This window comes from Lasioglossum baleicum, chromosome 4 (genome assembly GCF_051020765.1).
Source record: "Lasioglossum baleicum chromosome 4, iyLasBale1, whole genome shotgun sequence".
NCBI classification, from domain to species: Eukaryota; Metazoa; Arthropoda; class Insecta; order Hymenoptera; family Halictidae; genus Lasioglossum; species Lasioglossum baleicum.
Window position 1 is genome coordinate 8,449,276 of NC_134932.1, and position 18,795 is coordinate 8,468,070.

Below are 18,795 nucleotides of genomic sequence, written 5' to 3' on the forward strand. Positions count from 1 at the left end.
TCGAACGTCATTATGGCAATGGTCGTTTGTTTGCGCGTGTAAAATGCTCACCTCGTAGCAACGTTTGCCGACAAGGAACATTCGTAATAATACCAAGATTAGGCATCGTCATCTTGATGAACAAATTCACCAGTTTATGCCCAATGAAATGCTACTGTCGAGGCAGAAGCTAACGCTTCAGGGGTTCCAAAGTATTTTAGTAAGGTAGATCACGAGAATTCACATTGTGTTGTGACATTTAGGTTCCCAGCAGGTAACCTTACTTGCAACTTTCTTATCAATGTACATAAATCGTAAACGAGTCACGTAACAAACGTCTATCCTATTTCCGATACAATGCACGAGTGTATTCCCCCTCGAGTTGAAATATGGGAGGTTAAGTTTTTGACGTTTGGCAACTCCCTCTACTACTGTCTCTGTCATATGTTGTGATTAGAGAACGATACTTCATCTTTCTTCCCAAAGTCAAATCTCCCAATCTCAAAGAAACCTTTTGGTACTTTCTTTAATACACAATTGAAAGATTGTAAATATTTAAACAATTCTAAAACTAAATATATAATTTATAAGAATAAAATTGAACACATAAGTACTTATCAAATGACATGCGTTTAAAAACCATTTTCTTCGAAAGACTATGCAGAAAGCTGCCGTGCGCAAGCATCTTCATATGGATTTTTATTATTTTCTCCATTTTGTGCAAATATGTACAAATTAAAACCAACGCGAAATTAAAGTCTAATATGCCACCAATTAATGTAAAAAAATTCACGGGGGTGCTTTTTGGTATTCTTTTTTAAAACTCGAATCAAAGTTGATAGGTCTTATAATACTAAACACAACTTATAAAAATCAAATTAAAGAAACTAAATAGCTTGCGAGGGACGCATGTTTAAAAAAATGCACGTAAATTGATAATAAATTTTCAGCGGCAATTGTAATAACTATACTGCGGATTTTATGCATTTATGACAAAAATGGGTACATACAATTTAAAAAACAGTGGAGGTATTAAAAATATTTAAGTACATCAATGTGTTAGTTTCACCTTAATAGGATAATTAAAACAAGAACACAATTTTTATCTGGCTCCTGTCATGCAATAAATTCGAACATTTTTTATTTTGCATAAAGATCCGCAGTCTAGTAATAACAAATTGATTTATTCAGTTAAAATTGAAGGTAGTTTTAGAAACTACGTTTTGTTACAAACATTATAGGATACATAAATTTGCAAATCTTACACTTTGATTTTCGTACTTTTTTCCATTGGACGACACACTGTGCGATGGCGGGGATGAAGTTCCCTGCCTTTACGTTAGAGTATTTGTAGGCGTCAGTTGACTGAACAATTAGAATCTACTGAAGAAGTAGGGCAAATAGGAATGTGAATACATATTGTGATGTTAAATTTATGAAGAAAATTTGAATGAAACATTGTGCTATTTCTATCAAAAATAGATTTCGCTCATCAAAAAAATGTGGAGGCGGAGGAAAAGAACAAGAAATACCAGCGTGCACAAAGTTGGCTAGGTTCGAGTCCTGTCAGCTAGATCCTTGCATGTTAGATCCATGCAAGCCGGAACCCACGGTCGTGATTATCGGCGCAGGGATGGCTGGTCTTTCAGCAGCGCATCGATTGGTGCAATGTGGTCTTCAAAATTTTACGATATTAGAGGCAACGGATAGGTATGCTTTATGCTTAGCGCATATTCCACAAATAGTATCTTAGCGGATCTTTATGCGAAATAAAAATTACACTGTCCAACAAATTTTAACTTTTTTTATGTTTCCTAATTACTGTAGGGTCCTTCTTATAGAGTTTTCTTGTAGACTTCTTGTAGATTTTCTTTGACTTTTCTTATGGAGAAAAGGGGACCTTCTACGTGCCTCTCTGCACTCCGCTCACCTCCTAGGAGTAGGGACTTTTAGTATGTTTACCTCCTAACTAGTCCAAACAAAGTCCCAAAGTTAAAAATTGTGTTCCTTCCATTTCACTCTACACGCCCCTTATGAGCATTCATTGACTGGACTAGAAATGTTCGCCGAAGCGCGGCGGCGTTCGTGGCACCGTTCGTCGAAACGTTCGTCGAAATGTCATAACATCTCCAAAAATTCAAGCCATTTAATCTCGAATCTGATGTCTTTAATGCTTCGTACAGACCTGAACATTTCACTTTGAAACTTTAATTCACTCAATAAACTGCCAACATTTTCTGTATTTCTTTGTGTAGTATACGCCGCTGCAGCTCCCATAGTTGTTCGCAAGAAAATCTGGAAATAGCACAAATCCGTTCTGATCGCCGTTCGCCGTTCTTTGTGCGCCGGAATGTTCGTCGAAATGCGCGATTCGCCGCGCTGTTTGTCGAAATGTTCTAGTCTGTACAAGGCCTATTTACCAAGTTATTAGCGAATGAATGGTCAATGTGTTGGTCCGACGCAGTTTCACCGAAAATTTTCAAAGTATTGCGTTGTGTTGGATCGACGAAAATTCGTCCATGTTCCCACCGCTCAAGGTGAAACTTCATATGTAACTGAATGTAACGTGATCACCCTGCAAAATTTTTAAAAATTGTTACGATTTGATTGTGTAAAATGAATGTATAACATGTGTATTTGTGTGCATGTTCTGTAACTCGTAGGATCTGCCGGCTAATTGCATTTTCTCTGGCAAACTGGCTTCGTAGATTTTTGATTTTCGAATGAATTCGAGAATATCGACAATGAATCTTTCTTGCAGACCAGGAGGACGAATTCATTCATGTTGGTTGGGCGACGTGGTGGCGGAAATGGGAGCCACCTGGATCGAGGGTGGATGCGTAGCGAATCCCGTGTTCACTCTGGCTGCTCAAGAAGGTCTTCTGAAGCCACCTATCTTCAGGCCTGATCCGAGTCGTGGTCTTTTTTGCACGAGCGATGGCCGGGCTATCGATCTCCCTGTCAGCATCACGGCTTATCACACCTTTCGGCAAATCGAGCAACAGGCGGCAACCCTTTTCTCGCTAGGCTGTGGCCGCACCCACGGTACGTTGCTGAACTTCATGGGCGTCAGAATACAACAGGAGCTCCACAATTTCCCGGAGGAGCAACGGTACAGTTGCCCAGGTCAACTGCAAACTTTATCAGCAGTGATGTCAACGTAGCTCTGAAGCTCAGCTTGAGTTTCTAATGTCTAACGCGACCCGATTACAATATCTTCATATTCATTATTTCTTATTCTCAGTATTTCGTCAAGTCAACCTAATACAGCCAGTAAGCAATTTGGTCTCGATTTGGTATGAATTTGGCAGCAAACATTGCAAGCAAATACCAACCCGCCTGTTTCCGCATTAGGCTCGGTACTTGTCAACAGAGATTCGTGCCAATATTCTATTACAAATGGAGGCCAAATCCAGACCAAACCTTGGCCTCGTTATAGAGGGGAGGTCGGTCGCACTGAGAGCGAATCTAATCTTGCCTGAACGAATTTTCTCAAGGTTAAAAAACGTTCGTACCATAATCTCCCTATTTTTCCCATATTCTGCAAAGTTTCAGCTTTAATTTAAAAACAATTTCATCGCTCTACCTCATTTCTATCGAAAGTTCTTTGATTTTGTCTCCGATTTGGACGAAAGGTCCCACTATGCGTCGTTCCGAGTTCTCTCGCACCTTCTCTCTTATGGTTTCCCCCAGTACCATGTAGTCTGGCGTTGTCCTATCTCAGGCACTATTTAATGTATTTCGTTTGTACTCTCTCCAGTCCCTCTTTTAAAGTAGCATATAATGAAGAAGTTGAATGAGCTTAGAAATGAAGAATAAAAAAAGTGATATTGCAATTAGGTTTACGGTCGTAATAATTTTCTCTACTCTAGCTGACACGTTACATCACTGCGCTTTTAATGAAACGATATCGCTGTTTTTCTGCGATACCGTTGATGTTTCCGTATCTCCAGATATGATGCAGCCAGAGTGATGTATGGGATGACGAACTGTATGAGATGCCGTTGTGGTGATGATCTGTCTCTCGTTTCGGCTGATCAATTTGGCAGTTACATCGAGATCCCTGGTGGTAATGTCAGAGTGCCCCTTGGATACGTTGGGGTCTTAGCTCCTCTTCTACGGGATTTACCAAGTTGTTCCCTCAAGTTAGTTAATACCCATGACAAATACTGATTACAGTAGTATCTCTGTAACTGTCGCGTCCCCAGGTCTGCCAAACATCACTTCTAGCGGAAATGCTACATTCTTTGCAGAACAGTGATGTCAGATATCACATTTTTTACTGATATCTATTGTACACTCCATACCCTGCCACTCTTGTTGTAAACTTTTTTTTTGTCAGATACACTAGAACCTCGATTAACCGGATCCTGATTATAAACAAATATGCGTTTAAATATGATTATATTATGAGGGGAAATAAATTTAAAAAAATACAACATTTATTTTGGAATATAATATACATTTTAACTATGTAACTCGGGTCTCAATTATCCATCGGGCCTTAATTTGTCCGGGCTGTTTGTCTCTCGATCAAGCCGGTTAGTGAAAAATGGTGCGTCGCATTAGAGGGAACATCCTGTATACTAGTGTTCCTTCTGGAGAATTCTTTCTCGAGAATTTCTCGAGAAATTTTATAATTGGTTATTTCTCATTTCTCGAGAAATTACTGTATTTCTATATCCTCGAACATTGGTGCAAAAGTGGTTTAATCATTGTTTAAACATGTTTAAACAATCATAATGTATTGATATTGGATATCACTGTATTCGGGAAAGTCTACAGAATCTTTTGCTGCAAAGAACAATTCAATATCTTTTCTAATAACATGACAATATTTGTTTAAAGTTGAAAAATATGTTTTTTTTTCAAAGGCATGTTCCTCAAAAACTGTGCGTATAGGAGAAAAATTAAGAACAGATTCGGAATCAGCGCAAAAAACTCTATAAGAAGGACCCAACAGTAATTAGGGAACATAAAAAAAGTTGAAATTTGTTAGACAGTGTAATCGATACTTTCGAGAAGTATCAAAATGGTATCGAATCTTTCGTAAAGTATCAAACGGGTATCGGTACTTACGTAGAAGTATCAAATGGGTATCAATGTTTTTTGATACTTTACTTTTGATGCCAATTCAATACGGCATCATAACTTGCGGATTGGTATCGATAGTATTGATTTGGTATCGGTCTGATCACTAATCAGCATGCATCATTTGCTGCTTCCTTGAGAAGGGTAACGTCAACTCTGTCGCACTCGCGCGGCTATGTTTCCATTAGCTGCCTTGTCTCGTTGGACAAGGTATAGTCACGTGAATTGTGAAATTGACTCGTTATTTCTTGCAACAGGTATTGCAAGCCGGTGAGTTGCATACGGTGGGGTGCCATAAGTGATTCTTGTCCCCGTGCAGTGGTGAAGTGTTGCGACGGAGAAGAATTTCCCGCCGATTATATTATTGTCACCGTGTCCCTTGGCGTTTTGAAAAATCAACATGACAAACTGTTCTGTCCGGCCTTACCAGCGGAGAAAGTCGACGCCATATGTAAATTGGGATACGGCTACGTAAACAAAATATTCTTGGAGTATGCCAGGCCGTTCTGGGTCTGGAAAGAAGGTGGCATCAAACTGGCTTGGTCAGCTGACGAACTCGCTGATAGATGTGACTGGGTGAAAGGTTCGACCACTTTCTTTTTTACCGCAACAATCACCGCGACGAAGTGTAAAACACTCATAGTCAGTAAATTTTCACTCGCAGTAGCTTACTAAAGTATTCGAATGCTAGCTAGTATACATACATATTTCAAAATCGGAGTAATTCATTTAACACCAGCTTTATTATGCCATGAAAATGTGTCTATACAAATTTGTAGCCATTTTTTAAAGATACATGCTCAAAGAAATAAATTTAAATGTGTTAGAAAGTACGATTAAAAAGCAGAGTTGTGCAGAATTACAATTGAATTACTCCAGGAATTATAATTACAAAGTAATTGAATTACATCGTAATTCAGTCATATTGTAATTTATATTTCAGATCTTCATCCAATTAAATTACAGTGTAATTCGTAATTGCAATTGGAGTACAATTATAAAATACTTTATAATTGAATTATAATGTAATCCGTAATTGTTTATAAAATAGCGTTACGTATTATGAAGGAGGACGAGGAATACCAAACCGACGAAATCTGTGTCAAAATCAAAGAACTTTCGATAGAAATGAGATAGAGCGATGAAATTTTGTTAAAATGAAAGCTGAAACTTTGCAAATTTAAAGATCCGCCGTCAACTCACCACTGATCTAATACATTTCAGGAGTTTCGAATATCGAAGAGATGACGACTTCTCAGCACGTACTGTGCGCATGGATTTGCGGCCGTGAGGCTGCCGATATGGAATTGTGCTCCGACGAAGAGGTCGTGGAGTCAATAACAAGAGTTCTTCGACAATTCACCGGTGATCCTACGTTGCCATATCCAGCTAATCTTCTTAGAAGCAAATGGTGCATGGATCAATACTTTGCCGGTGCATACAGCTACATGGGTCTAGAAAGTACTGTCGGCCATCAATGTGATCTAGCTAGTCCTTTACCAGGTACTATTGCTAACAGCGCACAGTGAATTTGCTCACTGTCATCCTGATTCTTCATCTCGATTGAATTAGTTCTTTTTTTAAATACAATTAACTTGCATAAAAATATTTACATACAACGTAAATGTAAAATTACGTTACGTTTTCTGTAACGTAAACTTACTTCATGTAATGATAAAAATAAAATATGTTCAATTTTCTTTTCCGTATCATATTTCAGTACTTAACAAAGAAAAAATGAATTCGTCCTCTTGACTTTAAATAGTATAAATGTGCAGGCAATTTCTTTTATGTATAAAGTTTTACAAAATACAGTAAATCCTCTATAGTCGCAAGAGACAGACACTATTTTTTGAGCTTCAAAGACCGAGCCGAACGTAAAAAGGACAGCGCGTGTAAAGAGAGACCGCGCACTTTCTTTCCAATACACTGTCCTACCTTGTCCTCGAAACTTCCACCGTCAATTGATCCACTAAATACAGATGAAATTATATCGTGTTTGGTATCATTTTAATCAGAAAAATGCCACAAATATATTGGCGAAAGTCCCACAAAGAAATAATGAAAAATGAAGAAGTTTTGTCATTGGATTAGTAGTGGTTCACACCGGTATACCCGAGCCGAGATCAGATTACTACAATGAAGGGGATGTTTTTTTTGTGCATTCAACGTGTACAACCTTCTTGCGACTATAGAAGAATTACTGTATTAGAATCTACAGCATGGCAAAAAGTATGTATCATTGGCAGAGATTCATTTTAGTATGAAAGAAATTTTACGTTCTGGCCGAACACTTTTGCACATTAATGTACATCAAAGTAAAACGAACTATTTTTTCAAAAAATTTGCATCTTTCTCAACTAATCACCGTCCTGAAAATTTTCTCTTCTTCAGGTACATGCGAACCAATACCACCGATTCTTTTATTTGCCGGTGAAGCTACGATTCCGGGACACTATAGCACAGTTCACGGTGCACGTTTAAGTGGCATACGCGAAGCCGAGAGGATAATTCAATTAACGAAACGATTTGGCGGTCCACCGAAGAAAGTATCCGGATAAAAGCTAAATCAGTGAACAATTGAGTAGAAGTGTTTAAACAATGACAAGACTAGAACTGTATATATGAACATGTCCGCAAAGTCATTCGTTTAAGAGTGTACGTTAATTGTCCACGAATGTCACAATGTTTGCACAAACTGTGTATCATATGGCAATGAAATTTTTTGTTATCACGGCATATTGAACCGAGTATACATTTTTGAATATGTACTTATTTTTTTCGATTTAGAAACTCTACAAACTTTTCATTGTCGCAAGTTATCAGTTTTAATAAAAGAAGAGTGATTTTTATTATATTCTGAAGATTTATCGGTGTATTTATTTTCGTACTGAGAAATTATAGTGAAACATTGATCTAAGGGAGCATAAGCCGTACGATCTACGAAAACAGCGTCATTTCGATCAGAAAAATGCCACAAATAAGTTGGCGAAAGTCTCATGAAAATAAAGAAGTTTTGTAATTGGATTAGTTATGTTTAAAGTTCTCGGCGACCGAGGCCTCTCGAGCTTCGCTGTCCTTTTCTACGTTCAGTGCAATACCGAGAATCTCGGCACAGAATCGAGAATCGATTTAGATTGCGACTTTACTGTTGTAGCATCACACGATCTAAGGAACAGCACGGACCCGAGGGCTTTCCTTAGATCGCGCGTCTAAACACAATGTAAAAGGCGCACTACAGTAAAGTCGCGAATTGTTTCCCATCGCCAGTTTCGAGCAGGGAGAGAAATCGTATAAGGATACTATTTTCTTTATAGCTGCGTCTACCGCGCCGACCGCGCCGAAAGTACACAGGACGCCAAACGTAGAAAAGGACAGCATGTATTTAAACACGGATTGCGATGTCCTTCCTTGCGCCCGAAACTTTCATCGTCAATTAAACCAATAAACACAATAACCCTGAATCGGTATGTGATGTTTGATTGATGCTTTCTTCGATTCAACCCTAGTTTTAAAATCGGTTTCGGAGAGAACTGGCTGCGAATATTTTTTCGATTAGTTCGAATAGTTGTATAAACAACTATTAATTTGGACATGTACGCTTGCACTGGATTTTAATAATATGGCATATTTTATATAGATAAAAATGAAAACATCTATCATGCGCAGTAGGAAATGAAGTTTATGGGCAAGTATCAAAGTAAATTTAATAGATACTTTATTTGATATGATCCACGTTGACAATATAACGACGCAGATATTTTCAGAAACATTTTCAACAGTTAGGACAATTCACATATATATGTATATTCGCTGTAATCTGCAAGTTTTGGCAAGAAATCAAATGAGCATGTTCAAATAAACTTCCGCACATCGATATAACAGGCACGTACATACGGGTTACATTTTCATTTATTACTTTCCGTTGGTCCCGTTTAACAGCAATTCGTGTTACTTCATCGAGGAAACGTTCTTATTCTACACTGTTAAAAGTAACTGTTTTTCTTGCATAATTTATTTTGAACCACAATACTTATCTACGAATACAACATTTTCTGTTCAAAAGTCCAATTGCCCCGAGCAGGTGACGTACTTGTACAAACAACAGTGCATGATCATAACCAGTGCATACGAAGCGATTTACAAGTGTTTATTATAAAAGCATTTTTAAGAACGTTTACTCGTTCGATAGACCAAACCGCGCAAAGTAATTCTAGATCTATTTATTGTCCCAGTTGCAGCACTACTTTACATCAAATATACCGTAAATGTAATCGAAGCAGTACGATTCATTTGAACGAGCAAAAAATAGTACGTTCTTTCACATCGTTTATATTTAACATTTTTTATTGCCATGATGCACTTGTCCCTATCTAAAATGCAGCCTGTGTGTCTTAAGTATTTATAGCAAAAGTGAACGCGTACAATCAGATTATCTCTAATCAAAACAGCCAAGTTTCTTTTCATTCCTGTTTTTACAAATCAGCTTATCAAAATTTGCATGGATGTCTAGAGAATTCAAAATTTAAATCGTCTCTCTCGAATGGATAAAATCATAATTTTTACACGGTTAATATTTTCTCTTCTGAATTATAACATTTCATCAATCTTCCATATTTTATAATTGATGCTATTTGAAAAATCAATCTTCATTACGAAAATAATTCCGTTCGAATATACGTTTATGTACACATAGACTGCCAGATAGCACAAAGACGTCAAGACGTCTTTAGGACGTCTGCAGTTGAACATTCAACCGTCTTAAAGATGTCTCGAATGTCCTACGAACGTCTTCTGAACGTTTTGTGTTGGAAAACGGTACTTTTTAAAGACGTCGTGTGCTATTTGGACTTTACAAAAATGTGAATTATAAAAGTAACAAATTAAAAATATCATTACATATTAGTAAGACGAAGTTACGATACTTACAAGATTGATAAATTTATAATCAAATCTATAATAATCTTAAACGTTTGTATAATCCAAAATTATGGAACGTGTAAAAAGCAATTAGACTGTGAATTTTCTGTAATACTTGTCGGAAATACAGAAAAGTAAAAGCGTTTAATAATGATCAACAAAATTTGTTTGTTGTCAATTTAATAGCCTTTTAATTAGCGATGCAAAATTTTATTTGATTTTTTTCTTCGAATGTGGAAGTAGAAATTTATATATATATATATATATATATATCTAATTAGAATAATAGAGAGCAAATGAAGATATGTTACATAAAAATAACTATGTATGTAACTATTTATACAAGACGCTAGGTACAATTTAACTATTGGTAATAAATACATTCCTAACAAATTTCACACTACCATATTTAATTGTTTAACCGTTAGCACTCGAGTGGTGACTCAGAGTCGCCATTAAAAATTTACATAATTAAATATGTTGGTATCTAATCGATTACTAAACATTTAAGCATTGTATGCAGTGTCGCCAGAGATGAGGTAGAAACCTCATTTTTCTCTCCTTCTTTTCCCGTTCCACTATCCTATTCCACCGCCATGCGCACACTCCAACGTCCTCCACAAGACCGTAGACCACGGCTCCCAGTGGTCTGAGAGCGGCAAAAAACCCCATATTTTCAAGTTTCTTAACACTTTACCTATACCAAAAGAAAGCATAGAAATGTTCTTTTACATTGCAATCTTTAATGAAAGTATTAGATGACGTTATTGAGGGTGACTTGTTAGTTCACAATGAAAATTGCTGTTTTTCAAAATTATGCAATAATCACCGGCCGGTAATGTGTTAAAAAACCAAATTTTTTATATTTTTGACTAGTAGGAGAGTAAATTAAAACGTTTCAAGGATGGATCTGTTCAAAATCCACATTCACTTTGTTGTAGAATGTCTTAAAGTCGGCCATGCTAAGCATTCCTAGTTTTCAAGATAAATTCAAGCGCATGTTTGAAGAAACCGTATGCGCCTATAAAAATATTTTCTTTTCTGGCTTCATTCAATCGACAGTTGGCGCGCCGCACAGTGGGACGTTTCGTCCAAATCGGAGACAAAATCAAAGCACTTTCGATAGAAATGAGGTAGAGCGATGAAATTTTTTTTAAATTAAAGCTGAAACTTTGCAGAATATGGGAAAAATAGGGAGGTTACTGTACGAACGGTTTTTAATCTTGAGAAAATTCGTTAAACATGTAGAATTTCAAGAAATCGATTTTGCAATATCCCGAGGTCGTAGACAAATTTTGAGACCAGATTTGAAATCAGTGCGAAAAAATCTACGGGAAATGATATACAGCAAAAATTTAAAAAAATTTTTTCCGCCCGTGGTAACGCAGAAACCACAATTTTCTTGAAATTGTGCAAGTTTAACGAATTTTCTCACAACGTTAAAAAACGTTCTTACCATAATCTCCCCATTTTTCCCATATTCTGCAAAGTTTCAGCTTTAATTTAAAAAAAATTTCATCGCTCTACCTCATTTCTCTCGAAAGTTCTTTGATTTTGTCTCCGATTTGGACGAAAGGTCCCACTGTGCGCCGGCCGGGCCGACTGTCAACTCGCGTCTAGGTCGCGCTGTGATTGGTTCGTGTTTTTCGTTAATAACTCCTAAACAAAGCCGCGGATAACATTTTTGCAAAGGAAAATGTCGCTTCAAATGGTCTCAGGAACCTCCCATTTCCGGGATGTTCAGGAATTGTGGGACACCCTGTAGTTGCAAGAGATGCACGCTGCCTGTTATGCCATTCAAGGTGATCTAAGAAAGCGACGGTAGCCAAGAAAATTAGAATGTAGGGAAAAGTGGCACAAGGCGACACGTTGACATGAGCTACATGTTCATCAATTTGAAACGGGATTCGAAGAACGATCTTTGGCTTGTTACGTTCACGTGACCTGTCTAACATATTTCCAAAATGAAACAGACACTTTTTTTATCAACTTCCTTCATGAAGTTTTCGTAATACGAATATCTTTAAACAGTCTTATTAAATCCTTGGCTAATACAACTGATGTAAACAATGAAATATTCCGCATATGTTTCCTTTCTGAGCGTTATCCGCAAATACATTAACAATCGCGAATAATAATTTTCTATATCGATTGTCGCGCATAACAATTTGTCAATTTTCATTCATCCATTTAGATTGTCATGATTCTTTAAAGAATATTCGTATTATCAAAACGAGTAGCAATTATAAAATTAACGCAATTATTCGTGTTTAATCCTCGGATTCCGAGAGTTGGGTCCTTGTTGACCCAGAGTTATAGACGTCTCATCTACATTCAATTTTTCCAGCAGTTTCCAACCTTATTCTCGAAGAAGTGGATTGATAAATAGGTAGAGGAGAATTGCTCCATGAAGGTTAATGTTAACAAATAATATTCTCATTACACTTAAAGCATAAGTTTAGGCAACTATATATATTCTATTCAATAACGCTTCTTTTCTCGGGTCATAAATAATTAATATTCGCACTCTTCATTCATGTATAATTTATGAACAGACTGCGAATCTTTATGCATTTATATGGCTTCTGAAAATTTTCAGAAAATGCCAGATTATATCCTTCGACAGGATTTAGTCAAATTTTGATGTATCTCAGATCTGCAAAGGCTACTACCACTGAAAAACATATTTTCTTTGGTTCCCCATTCTTAAAAATACTTTCGAAAAATTCCAAATTACATAAACTTCCGCAGTCTACTTATGAAATACATCAGACAGGTCCTCGCTTCTCAATCATCCACTCGTTCTTTCGAGATCACTAAAATACGGAACAACTATAAGCTAGGATTGATTGCAAGCTACTGGAGCTAAGGATCTGCAACCTCGAGCTATCTGAGCCCGCCATCACTTAGAAACTGATTGCTCTTCGAGGACTTCGTCGGCTCTGCGCTTTATTTCCTGCCAGGAACTTTGAATGTCCTTACTTTCACTGTATCGCGAGCAAATTGCGAACCGCAGGAAGTACGTGTCGTTTATCTTGGATGGCACTAGATGGATGTTTCCTGCTCCGTTGATTCTCTTCAGCAAAGTCTCGTTTATGTCATTCGAGCCCTGTAGACAATTTAAAAGATAGTTTAAATTCGAGGGAAATTTCAATACCATTCCTGACAAAGATTATTCAATCAAACTATTCAAGTCTGATGATTAGGCAGCGGAAATAAAATCTTTTTACCAGTATTGTACCCAGAGGTGGGCATTTCTTGGCGACACAAATATTTCGAATACTATTTACTATTTTAGATTTTATTTTGCTTAAAGAAAATAGTATTTTAAATAAGATATACAATTTCGAAAATAGAATACAGTGGATAACAAAAGTAAGTTAATACTCATATTTTCAATAATGAAATCACGATAATAGTAATATTTATTCACTTATAAACATAAACAAGTTGATTACATATTTAATGGTAATGTTGAAAACAAAACTTATCACGATTATCACAGTGATCTGAAGATTTATCAAGATATTGATCTTTCTATACTAAATATACAAAATGTGGTGTGCCAAAGCCAAAAGTAAGTTAAAGTATCGTTTAATAACACTGTCCAACACCAAATTTGTTTCACAATTACATTGTGATGGTGGTACTTATAGAGTTTTATGTGCTGATTCCGAATCTGCCCTTAATTTTTCTCCTAGACGAACAGTTCTCGAGAAACATGACTTTGAAAAGAAAACATATTTTTCAACTTTAAACAAATATTGTGATGGTATTATAAAAGATATTGAATTGTTCCTTGCAGCAAACGATTCTGTAGACTTTCCCGAATACAGTGATATCTAATACTAATACATTCTGAATGTTTAAACGTGTTTAAACAACCATTAAAGACGGAGAGACACCACTTTTGCACCAATTTTTGAGGATATTTTTCAATTTATCTCAAAAAATAAGGGTTCAGCGGAAAATCGAACTATACCTTGCGATACAGCAGACTTTTATCTTGAGAAACCACCCTTTTTTCTTGAGAAACTCACCACTAGCGTGATCTCAACATAAATTGGCCAACTCATGCCGGGTGAAAATATTTTCCTTTGTGGTTCGAAAAAAACGTCATAGATGCAAACTTAAAAGGGTGGTTTCTCAACATAAAAGTCTGCTCTATCGGGTGATATAGTTCGATTTTCCGCTGGACCCCTATTTTTTGAGATAAATTCAAAAATATCTTCAAAAATTGGCGCAAAAGTGGTGTCTCTCCATCTTTAACGATTGTTGAAACATGTTTAAACATTCATAATGTATTAATATTGGATATCACTGTATTCGGGAAAGTCTACAGAATCTTTTGCTGCAAAGAACAATTCAATATCATTTATAATAACATCACAATATTTGTTTAAAGTTGAAAAATATGGTTTTTTTTTCAAAGGCATGTTCCTTAAAAACTGTGCGTATAGGAGAAAAATTAAGGACAGACTCGGAATCAGCGCAGAAAACTCTATACGAAGGACCCAACAGTAATTAGGGAACTTTGGTGTTGGACAGTGTTATTGTGAACCTAAGATTATTTCGTGCTATTACCAGAATAATTTTTAGCGAATTTCACAATCACGTTAAAATTAGGATGCAACTTTCTGAATGACTGTATTTCAGCGTTTAAGAAAATAATAGTTATGATTTTCATAATTATTGGCGTAATTTACCTTTAATCTGAAGCAAACTAGACCCAGTACTACATCGGCTATAATTTCGAAACGAGAATCTGAGAGGACCAGAGCTTCGAATTCATGAGCTTGAGCGACATGATTTCTGATATATTGTTGCAGATTCTCCACGCCATATATCCTCAAAACGAACCACAGTTTCAGCGCTCTAAACCGGCGTCCTAGTGGAATTTGCCAATGCTAGAATACATTACAAAATATATAATTAATAACTTTTCTACTTATTCTTCTACTAGTTCTACTGTTGTTACCAAACATGAAATATACAATAATACATCTAACTGTCTTCTGTAGCTGCGATTGTACGAGAAATGTTATTGCAACTTGAAATCCCATTACTAAACAGCGGATTTTTACGAAGTTTCCGTTTACGTCCATCGTCAGAATTGGATGAAATTTTGGAAATAGGTTCTTTTTTGACTAAAATGATGATTGTCAGAAGGACTTTTGGCGACTCGAGAAAAATTTTTTTACCATTTCAATGTCACTCCCTAATCCTAACTAATTCTGATCGCATAATCTTCCCATTGTAGATATTCAATTAATTGGTTTAACAATTCGAATTTTGAAAACATTTTCTATTAATTTCCAGAATATACATATTTAATATCTTCAATTAAGGGTGCCGGCGCGGCCGTGCAAGAGTGTGCGGGCACACGCACACAACGCTAAATCCGCATACACGTATATGCAATTGCAAGGTTACGAGAATACAAAATGGCGCTTCAACATTGCAATGAGAAGTTCAGAAGCGGTCAATTGTGATTGCTAAATGTCAGATCTAGATACGTCCGGTGCCCAAAATGCATATTTTTCGAGTAATTATTAATATTAATCAAATCAATCAATTCGAGTAATTATTAATATTATTAATATTAATCGAGTAATAATTTGTAATATTCGGCAGATACGTTGCGACTATAGAAGAATTACTGTAATTGTAAACTGTCGAAAAATTTCGAGAATTGAACTGTGAACGGTGTTGGAAACACGAAGAAAACATGAATGATGAAAACTTCCAACGAGTAAGTAGGCGCAAGGATGCAATGCGTCACTTGTAGTCATCCAATGAGCCACGTTTGTCGAATGCGCCACAGATTGGCCACCCCCGGTTTAAATTATACATTTCTCAGTGCAATTACTGCTAAAGAAAATCATTTCAGTGCCCAGTTTTGTGCGAAACACACTGTATAGTAAATATTACACTGCCGTTTTGAAAAAAACGTGATTAGTTATATCAAAAACAGCAAGCAAAATTACCCTGTAATCAGGAGCAGATCCTTGCATATCATGTTTCAGGTACAGCGGATCAACGTTGAAGGCGTTGATTACGTAAGTCGGATCTTTCAACCACATCGTTGAGCAATCAAAGTTAACCAGCATCCACTTGTGCGGATTGAAGTTGAAGGAGTCGGCTAACTCGATACCGTTCATTAAGTATCGAAATTCCGGACAAATGAAAGCGGAGCCTGAAGAACAGAAAGATTTAAGTATGAACGTGTGGTTAAAGAGAATTCGTAAAAAAAAAAATTAGTGAAACTCGATTACTTCACCAGCATAAGCCGCGTCGACGTGTAACCAGACGTTCTCGCGATTCGCAACGACGCCCATTTCATCGAGGCGATCGAACGCGCACGAGCAAGTTGTTCCTAGAGTCGCGACAGCCTGTAAAATCGAAATATTTAATTAAATCGAACAAATAATGGTAAAAACAGAAAACTCAACGAATGGAATGAAATAGTATATGTACATGCAGGCCTGGCCAACACGCGGCCCGCACTGTTATATTTCTATTGAAACTTTTGTTTCTCGTTGTATGTATACACAAAATATTAAATAGGACCATTTGGGTTGGTCAGGCCTGACTTAGACCACTTTTGCATTAAACGACACATTTATACTGCTTTTTGTATTGCATTCCAGTTAATAGATCCTAATCATTCTTCATAAACGATGTAGTACATTTTAGTTAGTTTGTGTATACCACATCCTAAATTATAATAATGTAATGTAACAATACCGTATGACAATTCATAATATTTTAGTATTTTATACAAGAAACACTAATTGTTGATTGTTCAGTTTAACGATATTATTTAGGTTAACTAAAATTGAACGACGAACTTACGTAAAATGGGATTAGTCCCTGCTCTTTGTCCTTTCGGATGGCTTCTGCGAGCGTGTCGCCGCGAAGTTTGTATTTTGAGTCTACATCTAGGAGTCGGAACTTCACTCCTCCAAGAAGTCCGGCTCGTTCTACGGAACTATGAGCTTGACCTGAATATTAAAGAAATCGTAAATGAATCCTCCTAAATGAAGGATAATTTACTTATGAGTACAGTATAACCTTGATCTAAGAAAAACCTTCGGGTCCGTGCTGTTTCTTAGATCCTGTGGTTCTAATACGGCAAGGGATTAACGCGATCACATTATTATTATTGGATGATTACAAAAGTCTGTGCTCCATTTCCGAAGATCTGAAGACTTTATTTCTCCATCAACTGTTCTAATTTTTGCATTGTTCGGAGGTCTTGTGCACGTATTGATTCATTATTCTAAATCCCCCATGGGAAATAGCAGAGCCCGCAAGTCTCGATAATAGCTCCATTCGACTTTCAATTCCTAAAGAATAATGGAGGACTGCAATCGCTCTCCGAAGGATGATTATCCGTTAATGTGAATTTTCGATAAAGAAAAATCTCGGTCGCATGGGACGACAGATTTCGTCCAATACATTCCGCACGTCTTATGAAAGATTTGCTCCACAGCAATAACATCGAAGTTCTCACTTGGCTAGCATTGTCTCTTGACATAAATATCATAAAGAATGTATGGGGATGGCTTTCCAGACAAGTTTACGCAGATGGTGAGCAGTATGAAAATCGCGCGGGACCTTATCAACAGCATAAAGACAGCATGGTCCACAAATCAACAATCGTAATTACATTCCCTTCAACATTCGCTTCCACGTCGAATTTTTAAAATAATAAATAAGTACGGCAAATATACTAAATATTAATAAAATAAATATCGAGGTATAAATTAATTACTTTTCGAGACGAGGCTATTCACGTGAAGGTGGATGTTAAACGAATTTTGTTGTTTTTTGTTTATAATTTAATCTTATATGCACATTCCGAACTTGAGTTATACATATAATAAATATTATTAAAATAAAAAACAAGAAATTTGTTTATGTCACATTACTCAAAAATTTTGGAAGAAATTTGGATTATTCGAGGCTATTCAAGTGAACAGCACTGTATATGGTCTAACAATAAGATAAAGATGTATCTTAAGAAATTTATGAATTTAGTCCTGGTTTTTACGATTCCAGCGGCGCAGTGGACGAGATGGGAAGTTATTGAGGGAAATGGTGAAACCCTTTTGTGCATCGGTAACTTTCTACGATTCGACGTAGCCGTTCGAGAGAAATGGTAATAACAGGAGAGCTCGGACTACCGAAGAGAGTGAGTTTGGATGGCGCGAGGGTGGTCGGGTTGGAATAACTCGAGTGGTTATTACGCGTTGCCATGGTGACAAAGTGCTGGCTGATGAAGTGCTGCAACCTCGTACTCGCCCTGTCACTCCACCCCCGGTTCGCGTACCTTTGTCAAATGTTAAAGAGCACCGGACAACGTCATCGTTAATCTTGTTTATGGAGAATCACGGTTAGGCACGTGCTCGAGTTTCTCGTCAAGCTAATCATTTCGTCATCGATAGTTCTTCCAACGACGAAAACATTTATTTGAAATTCGACTCATCGTTGAAAATAAACTAAACTAAATGTACTGGAACATAGTTAAGGGTATATTCAAAATGATGAAAACAAGTACTCGTCGAGGCTGCGACGAGGGTACTACAAGAGGCTCCAGATAATGTCTTCCAGGGAGCATACGAAGAAGCATGGAAATCGCGCTGGAAAAAATGTGTCGACACCCAAGGATCCTACTTCGAAGAATTTTAAAGGTTTGTACTCATATATTCAATAGATTTAAAAAAAAAATGTGGTCGCATTACTTTCCGGACTGACCCTGTATACAGTCTTTTGAAACAGTTTTTTGATCGCGTTATTAAA

At 36.8% G+C, this 18,795-nt stretch overlaps 2 protein-coding genes across 3 annotated transcripts in view; one reads left to right on the plus strand and one right to left on the minus strand.

Annotated features, from left to right (window-relative positions):
* Positions 1 to 8,809, plus strand: LOC143207775 (peroxisomal N(1)-acetyl-spermine/spermidine oxidase). The gene is made up of 7 exons (XM_076421548.1): positions 1 to 204; positions 1,462 to 1,689; positions 2,741 to 3,091; positions 3,933 to 4,124; positions 5,328 to 5,653; positions 6,295 to 6,573; positions 7,465 to 8,809. Exons 1-7 carry the CDS (start codon positions 137 to 139, stop codon positions 7,629 to 7,631), a joined length of 1,611 nt encoding a protein of 536 aa, XP_076277663.1. The 5' UTR covers positions 1 to 136; the 3' UTR covers positions 7,632 to 8,809.
* The window catches only part of Ddc (aromatic-L-amino-acid decarboxylase), a 20,760-nt gene continuing 10,736 nt past the window's right edge, over positions 8,772 to 18,795 (minus strand). For both annotated transcript variants that reach the window (XM_076421549.1, XM_076421550.1), the window contains exons 7-11: positions 16,846 to 16,994; positions 16,271 to 16,382; positions 15,978 to 16,186; positions 14,697 to 14,897; positions 8,772 to 13,099 (exon numbers count right to left, since the gene is read on the minus strand). In XM_076421549.1, the coding sequence (XP_076277664.1) occupies positions 12,893 to 13,099; positions 14,697 to 14,897; positions 15,978 to 16,186; positions 16,271 to 16,382; positions 16,846 to 16,994 (878 nt within the window). In that variant the 3' untranslated portion in view covers positions 8,772 to 12,892. The remainder of the gene's footprint in view (positions 13,100 to 14,696; positions 14,898 to 15,977; positions 16,187 to 16,270; positions 16,383 to 16,845; positions 16,995 to 18,795) is intronic.